This window comes from Mustela nivalis (genome assembly GCF_964662115.1).
Source record: "Mustela nivalis genome assembly, chromosome: 8".
In the NCBI taxonomy this organism is placed as follows: domain Eukaryota; kingdom Metazoa; phylum Chordata; class Mammalia; order Carnivora; family Mustelidae; genus Mustela; species Mustela nivalis.
Window position 1 is genome coordinate 50,394,109 of NC_139027.1, and position 16,457 is coordinate 50,410,565.

Here is a 16,457-nt window from a genome sequence, read left to right on the forward strand (position 1 = left end):
GCATCTTAACCTCAATTAAGTTTTAGATGCCTTTATAGAGCTGTCCTAAAATCTCAGTGTATCCTAAGAACCACAATAGTACCACACTACACAGCCTCTTACGTGTGTCCCTGTGTACACAAGGAGGAGCTTCCCCAGGACGGAGGTTTTCAAACAGCCGACTGAGGGGGAAGGGGGCTTTAAAACATGAAGAGACCTGGACCCTATCTCAGATTTAGTTTCAGGTGTGCATCCATTGTCGCGAATCACAGTACCTAGAAATGGAATAGCCACGTCAGAGGGCATGCGCACACCTAGCTTTGCCGCATATTGCCAAATGAGCATACTGGCTTTTTACTCCGCCTGCAAGGATTACATTTTGGTTTCCCTACATTTGGTGTTATCAATCTTGAAAATTTTTTGTCCATCTGAAATGGTTCTTTTCTCATTTTAATTTGCATTTTTCCAATTCCCAGAATGGTTGAGAATTTTTTTCTTAACTTTCTTGGGCATTTGGGTTTTCAAATAGAGAAGAGAGAAAAGGGGCACCTGGGTGGCTCAATTAGTTAAGCATCTGCCTTTGGCTCAGGTCATGATCCTGGGGTCCTGGGATTGAGCCCCTCATTGGGCTCCTTGCTCAGCGGGGAGCCTGCTTCTCCCCTGCCTGCCATTCCCCCAGCTTGTGCTTACTCTCTGTCTCTGTCTCTCTCCCTCTTGCTTGCTCTGTGTCAAATAAATAAATAAAATCTTTAAAAAATAATAAAATCTTAAAAAAGAGAGAGAAAAGAAAACCCGTATTTCATACCATACACAAAGATAAATTCCAGAGACACCTAAATGTGAAAAGTACAATGTTTAAAGCTCCTAGAAGAAAATATAGATGAACGCTGGGGAGGAGCAGAGACATGAAAAGCGTATACCGGAGGGGGAAAGGATTGCTTATTTGATGACATGTTATACTGCATGCCAAAAGTCAACAAAGTGAGGAAAAAGAGCCGCACACTATTCATAAACCATTTAACCGATGAGGATTAGTCTCCAACACATCCAAAGAACACCCGCAGATAGATTTTTCTCTAGATTAAAAAATCTATCTTTGGGTTCACGTTCATTGAGTTTTTACTATTTCTTTCATGAATTCCTACTGAAATATTTTTGGGGTGATTTTGATAACTACCTTTTTCTCAACAAGGGTTAAATCTCTTTATACATTTTATGAATATTTTTGGCCGAAAGTATCAGACCCAAACTGGCTTAAACTAATAAATGAAGGTATTACCTCACAAAGGTTGAGTGCCGAGTGAGTCACCCCGGGCCCTTCCTTCCACCTCTGTGCTCTTCAGCCCCTTTGTGTCCTAAAATGGCAGCAGGAAATCCAAGCAGCACTCACAGACCCACCACAGCCCAGACGTCAGTCAGGAGGTTCTGCCTGCTGCCTCTTCCTCAATGAGAGGAAACCCTTCCTGGAAGTCCCCTGCAGACATCCCTCATTGGCTGGGGCTGGTCACATGTCCCTTCCTCCATCCATCACTGGCAAGGGAGGGATTTACTACAATTAGTTAAGGCTCATCCTCTGGGAGTAGAATAGCTGTTGGGAGTCAGTCACCATGACCTTCTGCTAACGAGTAGTAGTGGCTCTTTGTCACATAAAATATATTTTCCCAGCTTCCTATTTCTTAAAATTCACAGATATCTGGGGCCATATTTCTCAATGCTTAGATGCCTCAGTTACAAGGGGCATGAATACAGTAGCCTTTCGGAAGAATAGAGAACTGTATTCCCAGCTCACGTGAATGAATAAACAAGCCTTCACCACACAACTAATCTTGAGTCACTTTCTTCAAGATCAGAGTTTGAATCTGAGCCTCACTCACATTCTCCACTTCTCTTTTGGACTTGGGTTGTTAAACCCAGCATCACAGCCACCACTGCTTTCTGTCACCCTGCTTCTAGTCTTGGCCCCTTGGGCCCCTTTAAAACCAACAGTATAGTTTCAAAGCATAGAAAAATATGAGGGAATTTTCTTTTTTGGTCTGCATTGGTTATATTTGAGGTTTCATTTTTTTTTCTTTACTTGAAGGAAAAACTATTCCTGAAGTTAATCAGCTTCTTTAGGAAGTTTCTCACCTATAGCCCCCGGAAGTGTGGGAACCATGAGTAGGTCACACCGATCCCTGATGGCTTTCAAATGTCTTAGGAAGTTTGGCCGTTTCTTTTCACTTCTTAGACAAGGAAAGCCCGGTTATATTCTCATTGCAAAAATTCAAATGGTATTTAGAAAAACAGGGTAAAAAAAAAAAAAAAAGAAGGTGGAAGTCTTTCAACAACCCCTAATTCCTAAATTTATTTACCTTCCCAAGGGAATCACTGTGTGAGGTGTGAGCCTTCTGGAATGTTACCTGTGGATTTCCGGGCACACAGTAGGCACATCCCAGTTATGAGGTTTTACATAGAGTTAATCACTCTGTACGTACTCGGTAGCTTTCTTCATATAAGTTTGTTTTGGAGATCTTCCCATGTGAGTTCCCTAATGGTGGACATTTAGGTTGTTTCTAATTATTTGCTCTTACAAACAGTGCTATAATTAACATCCTTGTAAATGTCTCTTTGTGCATATGGGCAAGCATTTCTTTAGGGTAGCTATCTATGGTTTGGCAATTTCTGCTGTCTTTAATTGCATTGCCTGGTATCTGGCAGACGATCTTCTGCATGTACAATAACTTTTCATGTCCGTGCTCCATTATAGTGTAAGTTCTAAAAAGATGTTTTAGGCAACAATTAGGAATCTAAGTTTAAGTTCAGATTCTGTGCAGACTGCTATGGGTAGCTGAGGTGACACTTGAATGAACCTCTACACGTGGCCAAGTTTACACATGCACGGGCCGCGGGTAAGGGCTTCCGCTCCCTCCACCCCGACGTCCATTGTAAGGCACCTCATGACTTCTAAACCATTATAATGTGGGGAAATGCCTCTTAGAACCAAGGAGTGAAGATATTTTGTTGTCCCCAAAGGAAAAGCCCAATATCCCACGGCTTCCCCCTTGTGTTTGAATGGTCCTGTCCTGGGAGATGCAGTAACTGCTTTACCGAAAATTCGTTTCCCCCATGGGTGGGCATGTTTCTGGACTCCTAACCCCGCCAGTCCGTGCCTCCGTTCCTGTGGTAGATCAGGGGGTAGGCTCCCCCGCTATCTCCTTTTGGAGGACTTTTTTTTTTTTTTTTTGCACATTTGCTTTTCTGTCTATTGCTCTCTCTTCTTCCCTGCACTGTCCCTTTTACACAGGGTGCTTCATTAGCTGTTCGCAATCTGCATGATTTTGCATCACGATGGGTCTGATGTGAGAACATCTGCAGCAGTCAAGAGCATATTTTCCTCAGGACTTGACACTGAGCTTGCCATCAGTGTGAAGCGATCTCCCTCTCTCTCCCTCTCTCATCTTGTGACATCTCTCAGCAGAGCTTCTCCAACATCAGTTATGCCTGAGTCTTGAATGGCGTCAATCCGAGTTGAAAATGTGCCAGCTTTCTTAACATGATCACTAACAGACTGCTTAATTAACCTGCTGATACTGTCAATAATAGATCTTGCTGGTGTGCTAGAAAGGAGACCCATGGCCCACGGCTGGTCTCTATTTCTCTCTCTTTTTTGTTTGCTTCAGCTCTCAGTGCTCGTGACTTGGGAGCTGGACTTGCCAGGAGTTGGGATAGGAGGGATCAGGGAGCCTCAAATGGAATACGACAGAAATGAATGCTCTGGATGAGATCACAGAAATGAAATCACTGAGACCGTCTCATGTTCTCATTGCTCTAAGACGGGGATAGCTGGTCACCTGTGCATACAGCAGGTGCTCAATAAAATGGACCACCAGTGTAGGTCCAACAGAATATACTGCGGGGCATGTGCCATTTGAGTAGTCAGGAAGAACTGTGGGCATTCTGAGGGAGGGAGCTAGGGGTGCCATCATTTTAGGGTGTTTTTTAAGGATTTTCTCTGTCTTTTTTCCATCCAGGTAGCTTAGAGGAGGAGAGGCCTTACTCGTGCCTGAACTGTCTTGGAGGGGCTGAGGGGAAGGACACTGGGTTTTCACTTCTTTTCCTGCTGTGTGTTTCATCCCAAGTGGTTTTGTGTTTGAACCAAAGTCCTACTCCATCAGCTGTGGCTACATTCTACACTGGAAATGGCAGAGAGCAAGCAAGATGCTACCATGAGTCTGGGACTGGTGAACCATCGCCTCTAAATAATCTCTGTCCCCTGCACCTGTGCCCACATGGGCACGCCTTGGGGCTAGAGATGTTTCAGCTGTCCCTGGCTTCCCTATCCTGGTGGGGGCTTGGGTGCAGAGCTAACATTCCATGTGAGCTCAGCCAGTGCCCATAGATTCCATAGCGATGCTAAATGCAGCAGGTCCTTTTATAACCAGGGAAACCTGGTAAGGGTGGTGGCATCGGGTCACAGAATGAGCTGGTGGCTCCTGACTTCAGGCGGATTCTTACCACCTGGACCACATTCCTTTAGCTTTGCCTCTCCCACAGCGGCAGTGCTGGTGTGGCAGTGATGTAAGCAGTTCTCAGAGGGCAGAAAAGCCCAGTATCTTCTCCGGTGGTTTTGTTGGATCTCCTGGGAACCACCCGCCTGGCTGCCCCAGAGGCGTGAGGGGTGCAGAGTGGTCCTGGCGCCACTAGAGGGCGAGGCGCTAACACTTGGCCAGGTGTCCACTTCCCAAGGCCACTCTGGGGGCCATTCTGGGCCCTAACCCCTGGGCTGGCAGCACCCGTGGACGCAGGAGCTTACCCCTGAGAACGAGGAGGGCAAGATTCAGAGCCAGGACTGTCACTCAAGCCCCACTGGCCCCAAATCCAGGCTCCCAACCCTCTCCTTCCTTACCTCCAATTCACCTTCAATCTTCTGTCTGTCTCTATGGAAGACAAGGGTTTCTCAATGTCAATGTCAGCACTACTTGCATTTCGGACCAGATAACTCTTTGTGGTGGGGGCTGTGCCCTGTAGGATGGTGAGCAGCACCTCTGGTCTCTGCACCATAGACGACTGTAGCCACCCCACCCCAGGTCAGGATCATCAAAAATGTCTCCAAACCTTGCCAGATGTCTCCTGAGCTCGCCCCTGGCTGTGTAAGGCAGGTGAGCGATGCTGCCGGAAGGACAGGAGGGACCGGTTGCAGGAGAGGTCTGCCCATGGTTACCACTGCGGCTGAGTGTCGTGTGGAAACACAGGAGCTACTCAAGGACGGCATATGTGCTGTAAATACATTTTAGAGCTGTATTCGGTTTCCTGCTTTGCTTCTCCAAAGACTGCAGAGCATCTTGGCCCTCCTCTCTGTTTATTCCACCTCCCCACCGTACTGAAACGGGAGACTGAGTCTCAGAGACCCTCAGGGCCTCAAGCCGCCCCTCACCTGCGGCACCCCGTCCCCCAGCTGCAGGCACCCTCGCCGCCTGCTCCCCAGCCTTGGCTCGGGCACCAGGAGCATCTGCAGTTCTCCTCCCACTCCACCTGCCCACTAGGCCCGGCAGCCCCGCAGCTCCCCAAACCCTCGTGCCCCCCCACTGGAGGGAGTGGGGAAGCAGCAGGTGTTGATGCTAATCAGCGTTCACAGCCCAGAACTGCAGTCGCTCCCAGGCTCACACACTCCCCAAAATTAAACACTCATTATACAAAATTAATTGACATTAATTAGCAAAAATTAAAACTTTAAACACAGCAAGGCGCTTTGGGGGGAGGAGTGAAGCAGGCGGCCTCCACATTTGTCACCCCCCTACTCCCCACCCGCCCACCACCCTCAAGTCCCCCCACTTTTAGCCTGGAGCTGGGTTGGGGGAGGTCAAGCTAGGTCAGCCCTGGCCTGGCCCTGCGAGTTCCAGTTGAGAAGAGCAGAGGGAGACTCCTGGGGCTGGCCACCAACTGACATGTGGCCCCCAAGCTCTGGCATCCAACGTTTAACTGAGGAGCTGGGAGCCCCCCTCCCCCCGCCCCCCACCTCAGCCCAGGTCTGTCATGATCTCGTTGCCCAGGAACGGAACCCAGCCATCTGAAGTGACACTGTAGAAGGCTGGCCTTTATCTCTGCCTGACCCCCCACCCCGGACCCTCCTGTCTCCTGGGTCCGCAGAGGTTTAGTTCTGTCCCACTTTGCTGTGTGACCTCAGATAAGTCACCCGCCTCCCCTGAGCCTCACTTTTCCTTCCATATGATGAGGGGGCGGTGCTGGGAGAGCACTGAGGTTCCTGCCTGCTCCGACACCTGCTGTCAGAGAAGCAAATCTCTGGGGACTTGGTTCTCTCTGAGGAGCAAAGGGCTGAATGGCGGGGGTGGGGGGTAGGAGGGGCTCCTCAGGAAAAGACCAGAAAGGCAGCCCCAGGGACGGAATTCCTGGTGACAGAACATGGGGCACTGGCGGAGCGTCTTCAAGCCAGGGAGCCCTTGCTGATGGACGTTCACTTTGCCTGCCTGCCAGGCCCACCCCTTGGGGAAAGCCAGGAAGCTCCTTTGAAAACTTGTCGCTCTCTAGGTCCTGAACCTTGTCCCCTTCCTCCCTCCCATTGGTTATTTTCTGCCTTAGCTCACCAGGTTCTCAAGGGCCTCTGAGTCCCTCAGCAGGCTAAGGGAGGGCGATGAGCTGCAGAACCATACCTTCACCCATTGTGTCCGAACACAGACGCGACACTTCCTTGGGACTATTGCTGCTAGGGGCCAGGAGGCTTGGGTGCAGACTAGTGACGTTCTCCACCAGCTAGAGTGGCATTCTCCCCTCTCACTCCTGCCCCCTGCTCCCCTCTCTCTCTCTCCAGCCAGTGCCAACATCTGCAATGTGGTCCTGATGCGGTATGGGGAGCTGGAGGAAGGCATTGATGTCCTGGATGGTGACGGCAACCTCGTGGGCTCCTCCAAGATTGCAGCCAGACACGTGGGTCATCTGGGGGGCTTGGGACACCGGTGGGGAGGGCAGAGACTGGGAGAGGGGTTCGTTCCTCTGGGGCTTCTCTGTGTCCTCTGGATCTGCTCTCCTTGACCCATTCTGCCTCCCATCTGCATCAGCCCTGGGCCTCCAGGTCTGGCCCCTGCCACGCCTATCCCCACATGGTCCCTCCTCCCCATCCATCATTGCCACTGCAAGACACCCCATCTCTTGTCCCAGCCCCTCAGGACCTGGCTTCTCAGATCTGTTAATTGGAAAGGGCAGAGGAGATGCCCTAGAGCTTTCTTTCCCCCACCCCGGGACCCAGGGTGCTATTCCCTGGGCCTTCATGTCCTCCTGGGCCAGAAGAGAAGGCATAGATGCAGGTGGCTTGCCGTTCTGGGCTACCAGGGTGTTCTGCGGGTGCTGTCTCACAAGGGATCTTGTGTGGCTGAAGCGGGGGTCTGGGGAAGAACAGCTCACTGCAGGAAGGCCCTCTCCCATCTCTCACTTCACCGGCCTTACCCACTCCGCCAACTGTAATTTATTTAGAAAATTCTAGCACTTTTGTCTTTTTCCCCATGCTTTCCCGGCCTTTGCCCAAGTGGTGGTGACTGGCTTGTCTTTCTCTGGCCTCTGAGAGAGGGCATGGGGGGTCAGCCATGAGTAGCTGAGCATTCACCCCTGCCCCAGCCACTACCCCTCATCAGCTCCCACGATGGTCCCCAAACCTCACCTGTCAGCGAGACCTTCTCTCTAATCCCCTACTCGGGGAAGACCCTTCTCTTGTCCCAGTGCTCCCCTCTCCACTGGTCTCAGAGAAAGTGAGTGCCCATCCAAGGCTTGTGAGGGGCAAAGGGCTCGGTGGCCCCAGGGCCTTTGCTGCACCCTCTGCTTCCTTGTGCTGGCTCTGGGCACCCCCATCATTCCCACACCTGTCTAGGAGACTGGAGGGACCTTCTCCCAGGCCTTGCAGAGGCTGATCATGAAGGACTCAGGTTCCTGAGAGAAATTTTCAGCCCTGAACCACTCCATCCTTGAAGGGGATTTGGCCTCAGTTTCCTACCCAACCCCAACACCCCATCCAACCCTAGTGCTGCCTCTGATGTGCTAAGAAGGAGGCCAGCCATGGTAACTCTCTTCATGGTGCAAACAGCAGGAAACCCCGGGCTCTTCTTCAGCCCTGGGCTTCCCTCAGCTTGGCCAGGTGAGCCCCTTGTGGTCTGGGAGCTATGAGCTATTCCTCGAGTCTGCTCTGAGGGCCAGGAGCCCATGGCCTTGAAGGAACTCCCCACAGTGACCATCAGGGTGCAGACCAGCCTCTAAGCTGTGCCTTGACCCTGCCCCCACTCCCCAGGAATCCCAAGGGATCTCCCAGAGCAAGGACCCCAGCAACCCCATATGGAGACACAGCAAACATTCAGCACAAGCATTTCCTGCTTACAAAGCTGACCTCTTGTCACTGAGAAAGGAGCCAGGAGATGCAAGATCCTCCAAATCGTTGTGTTTAAGGGGTGTCAAGAAGGGGGAAAAAAAGTCAATCCCAGAATCTCTGTCCTCCTTCAGCACCAAGAGACTCACGCGGCTCAGCAGGTCCCAGCTGTTTGTTCCAGGCCTCCCAGCGCCTGCTTTGTTTTTAGAGCATCTCGAGTCCTCCATATGCTTCCTCCCCAACCCCTGCGCCTGCCACCCAGGCACCCCCCTGGGCACAGGCCCCCTTCCCAGGGCTGCTTCTGTGTTGCCACCCCTCCCCAACACGTGGCAGGTGACACGGATCTGCTCTTTTCAAATCTGCGCGGTGGGAAGATGGGGGTGGCTCTCCTCTGGTGTTTGGAATCAGGCTTCGTGAGCAGCTCCCTGAATCATCCCATTCCGCCAGATGTGCTTAGCAGCGGCACACACACCTGGGGGCTCCAGACAGGGCTTCACTGCCAGGTGGCCGTCCCCCCCCCCCGGGAGCTCTGCTCACCACAGCCTCTGCTTGCCCCTCAGGCCCTGCTGGAGACGGCGCTGACGCGAGTGGTCCTCCCCATGCCCATCCTGGTGCTCCCCCCGATCATCATGTCCATGCTGGAGAAGTGAGTTGGGGCAGCCAGGAGAGAGGGGCCGTCCCTGGGGAGGAGGGTGAGAGGGAAGGGGAACCAGCTGGCCCAGGGCAGGGGACGAGAGCAGCTGGCAGCCCGCCCTGCCTGTGTTTGTTCAGACACTCCCCTGCAGTGCCGCTGGAACTGGGAAGTAGGAGGATTATGGCAGGAAGACCAGATTTGGGTTAGGACCACGCTGTTCAGGCATCGCACCACGAGGCAACTCACCACCTCACTGAGCCTCGGTTTCTCCTTTATAACATCCGAGTAGTACTAACCTCCCTGCCTTCCCCCAAAGCATGTTCTGAGAACGCGTAGTTGTCGTGACTATAAAGCTAGAAGGGGACACGATCATAGGAATGGTGCCGTGATCCTTTTACTTAATGAGTGTGAGGTTGAATCATGAAGAAGAAATGCTGCTTGAGGGGCAGGTGAGGGGCCGAAGCGGGGAACCAGAGCTGACCTTCACGTAAGTTTGGGCAAGCTCTGAGGGTCAGGGTGAGTCTTGGGGGATGGCAAGGGGCTGAGGAGGGTTCTAGGTGGAGACAGCAAGATGAATATAGGCCCAGAGGTGCAGAGTCTGGGTTCACGCAGGTAGAAGGGAGGTGGGGAGCACTGCCTCCTCTCCTGGCAGCCCAGCCTCAAGGCATAAGGACAAGTTCAGGGGTGCTCCAGCTGAGGCTCGGAAGCAGGACTTCCCTATTCCCACAGTACGGTTTATAATAACAGCTAATATTTATCAAGTGTTTACTCCAGTGCCCTCTCAGCCAGGTCTCTGCCTAAATGCCAGCTCCCCAGACAGTCCCTCCCTGACCACCCCATCAAGATCAGAGCACTATGACTCCCTCTTCCCTCCATTGCCTTATTTGTATTCAAATAGCTCTTAGCAACATCGGAGACTCTTTACCTAGCTGTCCGTTATCCGTCTGGTCCACTAGAATGCCATCTCCGTAGAGGCAAGTTCCTTCTTTTTATCTATGGCCCTGCGCAGCATCTGGCACAATTCCTGGCATGTAGTAGAGGTGTCGTGTTTGTCAGATGAGTGAGTGATCTCATTTACCCATCATGACAGTATGGCTGTCGTGTACAGAGCTAAGTAGAACAGTCCCATTTCACAGATGAGAAAAGCAAGGCAAAAAGAGGTTATGTCATCTGCCTGTAGGAATCCAATAGGAAATTACCGAGCCAGGAGGGAGCTGGGAGTGCAGGTGCAAAGCTGGGCTCTTCTACCACATGGGCGGCTTCAGAGCTTCGAATCATATCACGTGATCAGCATGTCTTTGCATCTTGTCCTGCATGGAGACAGGACAGAAGCAGATTTGGGGTCCTGGTCTCAGGAAGCCTCTATTTTGATAGGAGAGATGGGCATGACCCACACACGGGTCAGCTGGAGGTGGGACTGGGCAGTATGTAAATGGACCCAAGGTGACCTTGAGGGGAGGGAGCACTAGACCAGAGAAGGGCTGCTGCTGACTCTGAGAGCAGGGCAGGATTTCTGTGGCAGGCTGGCTTTCTGGGCAGGGTGTGGGTCCGTTGTGTGGGGAATGGAGGAGTCTAACCAGAGGGAAGCAAAGTGTGCTCAGTGGGACCTGCTGACGGGGAGCCCTGAGCCCAGCCAGGGAGATGATCCCTTACTCCTCATGGAAGAGGGGGAGTTGTGGGAGGGACCCGAGCCTGTGACATGTTGAGTATCAGGATTCAAGAAAACCAGTCTCATGTGGGAGATCTGGGAGAGGAATTGCTCTGGTGCCCACGGCCCTTGAGTCCGTAGCTGCCTCGTGAACTGAGGCTTTGCCCGAACCCGATTGACTGTGAATGACTGCCAGTGCACAAGAGGAGACCACCAGGCAAATAAGGAAGGCCGGGCTTCTGTCTTCGAGGCTGCTAAACCCTGGGCCTGGGGTTTTATCTGCGATGCCTTTCTATTTGGCATCTGAGTTGGGTTTGCTGGAAGTGGAGTGGAGGGATGGTGAGTTTGGGAACTTAAATAGCCTGGGGAAGTTGGCTGGGATTTTCTAGTTCTAAACCTCCCAGCCTGGGATCTGCCCAGAGTCCAGGTGGCCATGGGTCTGGCTCAGCTTGGAGTCTGAAGAAGGCCCTCAGGTAGGTGGAAACAAGTTGGCCATTTGGTTCTGGCAGCCCTGTACTGGGTTAGTCCTTCTCTGACGTGCCTGAGAGGGTCTCTGAGGAAGAGAAGCAGTTGAGCTCAGGGACCCTGAGCAGTATCAAGACCCAGGCTGTGCTCTCAAGGACTTAGTAACCTCACATCCGCCCAGCATAGCACAACTGGTTAACAGGTCGGGCAGGGCTATGTAACAAAGCCAGCTGAGTCTCCTGGAGGGAACACGGAACTGGGGTTCCTGCTCCAGCACTTTAGGCTAGCCTAGTCAAGGGGACTCCCCCGGCCTCAGTTTCTCCCCTGGGGAAGGGCAATGCAGGGGCTCCTCCCCTCTGGGAGCCCAGGTCGGTGAGAGTGAGAGAGTTGGGACAGCCAGGAGAAGAAGACAAAAGAACACTTACAAAGCAGCCTTCTTGCAAATTAATGGAGTGCAAACTAAGATTGCTCCAAGTGCTGAGGGAACTCACGGCCCTGGGGAGACAAGCTGTCGTGTGGTACAGCGGCCGCCTTGCTCTGCCTCTGGCCTCAGCTCCTCCTCACTGGGAGGAGCACCCGAGACAAGGTCCCTGGGGTTCCTGCTAACAGAAGAGAGGTGGGAAGGAGCCCAGCATGTCCAGGTGTCCCTGTCTCTAATCTAAGACCCAGAGGGCAAGAGTCTCAAGTCAGAGGCAGAGGAGCCTCCATCCCCAGCCCAGAGTGCTGGGGGATCACCGAGGGTGTACCCCCCCCCCCCCAGCACACACGCTGTACCTTCTCTAGGGCTGAGGGCACCCACTCCAGCTTTACCCTCCTAAGAAGGAAGCTGGTGTTCTCCTGGGCCTGGGAGATCCATCTTTCCCCATAATGCCACAGTCTCAGAGGCAGGTGCCTCTGCTCTCTCCCCCCAGCTCTGCATCCCTCGCCCTGGAGTTCACCTTCCAGTCAGGTGGGGTCTCAGTGGGGCAAGCGTTCCGGGGGCGTCCTCCACTGTGGTTCCTGAGGCCGCTCCCCAGCCTCCCTCCTTCCCTGGGCTCCGGGTCTTTCCTTTCTCCAGGCTTTCGCACACACGCACATCTCTCCATCTGCATATTTCAACTCCCCCAGCTGCCTTTCGGATCCCTCCCTGCCATTTCCCTCTCCTCCTCCCCTCCCCCGTCCTGCTGTGTTCCCTCTCCCTGCTCAGGGCTGGGATTTCAGGGGTTCCTGTTTGGCTGAAGTCTCGGGGCTGCCTGCTTCCTGAGTCGGGAGCACAGGCCTGGGGCTTCCTGGACCCCTTTTCCAGGGCAGATTTCAGCCAGCCACCCCAGAGAGAGGAGCCAGGGTCACAGCCCTGTGCGGAAGGAGGCTGCCTGGGGTCCCTGCTGGGAGCGCCTGAGGATGGAACCCATGGCCTGCCCCTCATCTGCTGAGGAGGAAGCTTCACTCTTCCTCCCTATCACCCTCTTTGCTCTTGGTGCCCCTCCAGGCTATGCTGCCAGGGACTTCCACACCCTCCTCTCCCATTCCCCTTGCTCTGATTCCCCACCAGGGACTGAGGTTCGGGTCACTGTCACAACTGGTCAGGAGGGTAGCCTAGCCCTCCACAGCCTCTTGGCAGGGGTGCTCCTATGTAAATCTGGACAGGGAGCCTGGGTCCCCACCTCCTTGTCCTACCGGAGGAGTTGATCTCAGTTGAAAAGGTCTCAGAGCCCCTACCAGCCAACTGACTGTGACTCCCAGGGAAACCAGGAGGCCCTGAGGCCGAGTCAGTGCGGGGTATGAGGCTCCTCTGGAGAAGGGAGAGACGATGGGGGCACTGGACTAGGCTGAGGGGAGAGTCGATCTGGGCCTTGACCTGCTGCTCTTAATCCTGTGAAACTGCCCTCTCTAATAGCCCATATCAGACTGAATTCAACAGCTGGGCAGGTCTTGGGGTCTGGGCCAGTGGGAAGAGCTAGAGGACATCGTTAGGATCCTCCCTCCTTCTTGCACTAACAAGAGCAAAAACAGCAACAATAAGCCACAGTTACTGTGCACTCACTGTGTCCAGGCCTCTTATCTGCATAGAATTTACAAGTGATTGGAGCTTTATTGGTACCTTAGCAGAACACCCCAGGCCAAGGTTTCTCCAAAGTGTGGTCTGGGGATCACCTGTTTTAGACTCATGGAAGGCTGAAGTACAGATTCCCAGTCATAGCACCAATAAAATGGAGATCTCATTGGGGTAGGGGGCCCTTGGGGGTCTGCATCGTGAAGCAGGTGCCTAGACACCAAAGTTTGAGAACGGTGGCTCTCAATTTTGCTGTCTGCTCAGGGCCAGCTGCTCTTAGGATTCTTGTCCCAGGAGGTGAAGGCGGGGTGGGGTTTGCCTGCCCCCCGCCCCCCACTGAGGCCCTGCCCCTCAGAGGGTCTCTCACCTGCCTGTGGCCACAGCCAGCCCTGTTGCAGCAGAAGAGGGCCAGAGCCTGATTACATCCTGTCCATCCCAGGAGCCGGTCCCAGGCATGCGGAGGCTAACAGTTATTGAGGTCAGATGTAGTGCCCACCCAACATCCCCTAGCAAAGAGTCCTGTCACCCGTTCTGCTGGCACAGCTACTCCAGGGCCTGGAGGGAGGCTTTCCATATACTCCTCCCTCCCGGGGATCCTGTTGTGGGGGGTGGGGGCCTGCTCTGACACGCTGGCCATGACCTTGGTGAAGGGTTCTGAGGGCAAGAGCTGGGGGCTGCGCAGAGTGATAGCACTCGTAGGGAGTCAAGAGCCCAGGCAGCGGCCCGGCCTGCCTCCTGGAAACCGTGGCCATGACCTTGGGAGCCTGGCCTGCCTCCTACAGATGCGGCCATGACCTTGGGCAGCAGCCCATTCTGCCTTCTACAGACACAGCCGTGACCTTGGGCAGCCCGGCCTGCGTGCTGCAGATGTGGCTATGACCCTGGGCCAGTCACTGCCCTTCTCTGTGGCTCTTGGATCAAACCAGACCAGGTGGTCAGTGGGGTGTGTTCCGTTCCCGTACTTGGCTGAGTGTGTACGTGTGTGCGTGCTCCTGCATGTGTCCCCGTGTGTGTATATACATGTGTGCAGGCATGTAGGGGCCATATGTCTCCTACCCTGGACCTGGCTTCTACTCTGGCTTGTTCAGTATTTTCTTATACCTTGCCCTTGAGGACCATCTTTCTCTGTTGTAAATCTCCCCAGGGGTGGGGGCTGATAGCCTCCTCTTGTGTCTCGCCCATATGTAGCCTTTTTGCACAGGGCTAGACACAGGGTGCAATGGGTGCCCCCCCAAGTACTCACTTATGATGTGTGATTGAGAGTTCAATCAGCAGTGTCCTTCAGGACAGGGCCTGGGGAAAAGGGTGCCAACTGGGGAAGGCCCCAAAGACAGAATTCCACAACTATTTAGCTACATACGGACTGGCACTGGCCCCGGACCATGCTGCCCGGGCCCTGGGACTCTGAGTGGGACACTGCAAGGTGGCTGACAGCCAGCTCAGCCTGTCTTCTGGTCTCATGGCGCTCCCTCCTCTCTTCCCCACAGGACGGCTCTCCTGCAGGCACGGCCCCGGCTCCTCCTCCCCGTGCAAAGCCTTGTGTGCCTGGCGGCCTTCGGCCTGGCCCTGCCGCTGGCCATCAGCCTCTTCCCGCAGATGTCAGAGGTCAGTGCAGGGAGGGTGGGGGGAGGGCAAGGCAGGGAGGGGTGCAGTGTTTATTAACAGGCACTTATTCAAGTCCAGCTCCTTAGCCCGGAGCTAGGCACCGGGGTTAGAACCACAAATGAGGCAAGTCCAGACTCTGACCTCTCCTGAGCCCAGAGCCAAGTGGTGAACATGACAGCTAAACAGGGACTAGCAAATGAAGGACAAGGATGAGGAGGGGATGAGTCCAGCTGGATGTGGGAGGACAGAGTAGACCCAGCCTGGAAGGAAATGGCATTTCATGGGGCCTGGAGGATGAGCTGGAGTTGGCCAGAGGGGACACGTTGGGCTGCATCACCTAGAGTAAAGGTGCTCAGCAGAGGCAGCACACAGCACAGAGCTGAGGAAATCCCGCCTCACAAGCAGAGAGTGAGCAGAGTGAGGCGGGCCACGGCAGTTGGAACTGGACACTGGGAGGCCGAAGCCGAGAGGGCAGGTGTCTTCCGAAAGGCTAGGCAATGGAGGACTGCAGATTCCTGACTATGAGCCTGGCTGGAGCTCTGGAGGAGAAGGAGCCATCAGGAGGCGCTGGCGGGTGTCCAGCGAGAGATGGTGGCGGCTTGGACCAGGCTGCTGGCAGTGAGCATGGAGAAGTGGGTCCTTGAAGGGAGAGGAAGGATTGTGAGGCTCTCAGATGGGGGAGAGAGAGAGGGCCATCGGGGCGTGCGTCCAGCTCGCTGCTTTTGAGCGAGGGGGCAGACGTAGGCACTACTGAACGAGATGGAGACACGAGGAAGGGCGGTTTGAGGGAGGATGGCGTGTCCAGTTGGACTCATCAGAGCTGATGTAGGTGAGGAAGGGGCGCTGGAGGCAGGGGTCCGAGGAGCCCGTGGAATGTGCGAATGGGGCTGTCCTATGGGCAGTCAGCTCTGGGTCTAGAATCCAGGAGAGAGGCCCGGGCTGGAGGGAGGAGATTAAGGCCACCGGCGCGAAAACAGTCCCAGCAGCCAGGGAGCGCGTGGAGAGAAGAGGTCCTGGTGCGGGGGGGTGGGGGGGGGTGGCATCCAAGGACCGGAGGCCAAGGTGGTGAGGCCAGAGCTAAGAGGGGCCAGTAGGAGGTGGGCCGTGCGCAGGGCAGACACTCATGCTAGGCTGAACTCCACCAAGCTGAGGAGTGTCCGTTGGAGTCTGGGGCAAGGAAAGCAAACCCTCCCTCCAGGGGTGGACCCAACTGAGGGGTGAGGAAATGGGGTGCAGGACTGACCCCTCTGGCCAGAGGCTTGGCGCCCCAAGAGAAAACAGAGAAACAGACCTGCAGCAGCAACAAGAGGTGGGATCAAGAGAGGCTTTTATTTGCTTATTTTTGCCTTTTTTAAACAGAGAGATTGGAGCTTATGTACATGTTGGAGACAGTGTTTGGGGGTGGGGAGGTTAAGGAAGCTGTTCTGATGGCTTCTGTGTGCTCAGGACCAAGCAGAGAAGGACGAGGGTGGAGGAGGGGGGTGCGGTTTGGGGACATGGAGACATTCAGAGGGGAGAATGGGAGAGAGAGCTGACCAAGGAAGTCAGAGGACCCTGGTAGGCTGTGCAAAGGGTCTGCGGAGGGGATGGCTGAGGGAGGACCCAGGGCTGTGGGCTGGCCACGGCCTGTCTCTCTAGAGATGCTGGGGACTACAAGAGTCATAGGGCTCACCCAGCAGGTTTCATCCGGCTGGATGGGGCATTGGGGGAGTCTGCCATCGGGCGGAGCGGCGGGCCCCAGAATCTTAGC

The 16,457-nt window shown here is 54.3% G+C and overlaps 1 protein-coding gene across 7 annotated transcripts in view; it reads left to right on the forward strand.

The window, feature by feature from the left end:
* The window catches only part of SFXN5 (sideroflexin 5), a 136,696-nt gene that overhangs the window by 81,580 nt on the left and 38,659 nt on the right, over positions 1–16,457 (forward strand). For 6 of the 7 annotated variants that reach the window (XM_082745584.1, XM_082745587.1, XM_082745586.1 and 3 more), the window contains exons 11-13: positions 6,785–6,900; positions 8,884–8,969; positions 14,590–14,707. In XM_082745584.1, coding sequence (XP_082601710.1) covers positions 6,785–6,900; positions 8,884–8,969; positions 14,590–14,707 — 320 coding nt within the window. The remainder of the gene's footprint in view (positions 1–6,784; positions 6,901–8,883; positions 8,970–14,589; positions 14,708–16,457) is intronic. The other variant, XM_082745590.1, reaches the window with a different exon arrangement.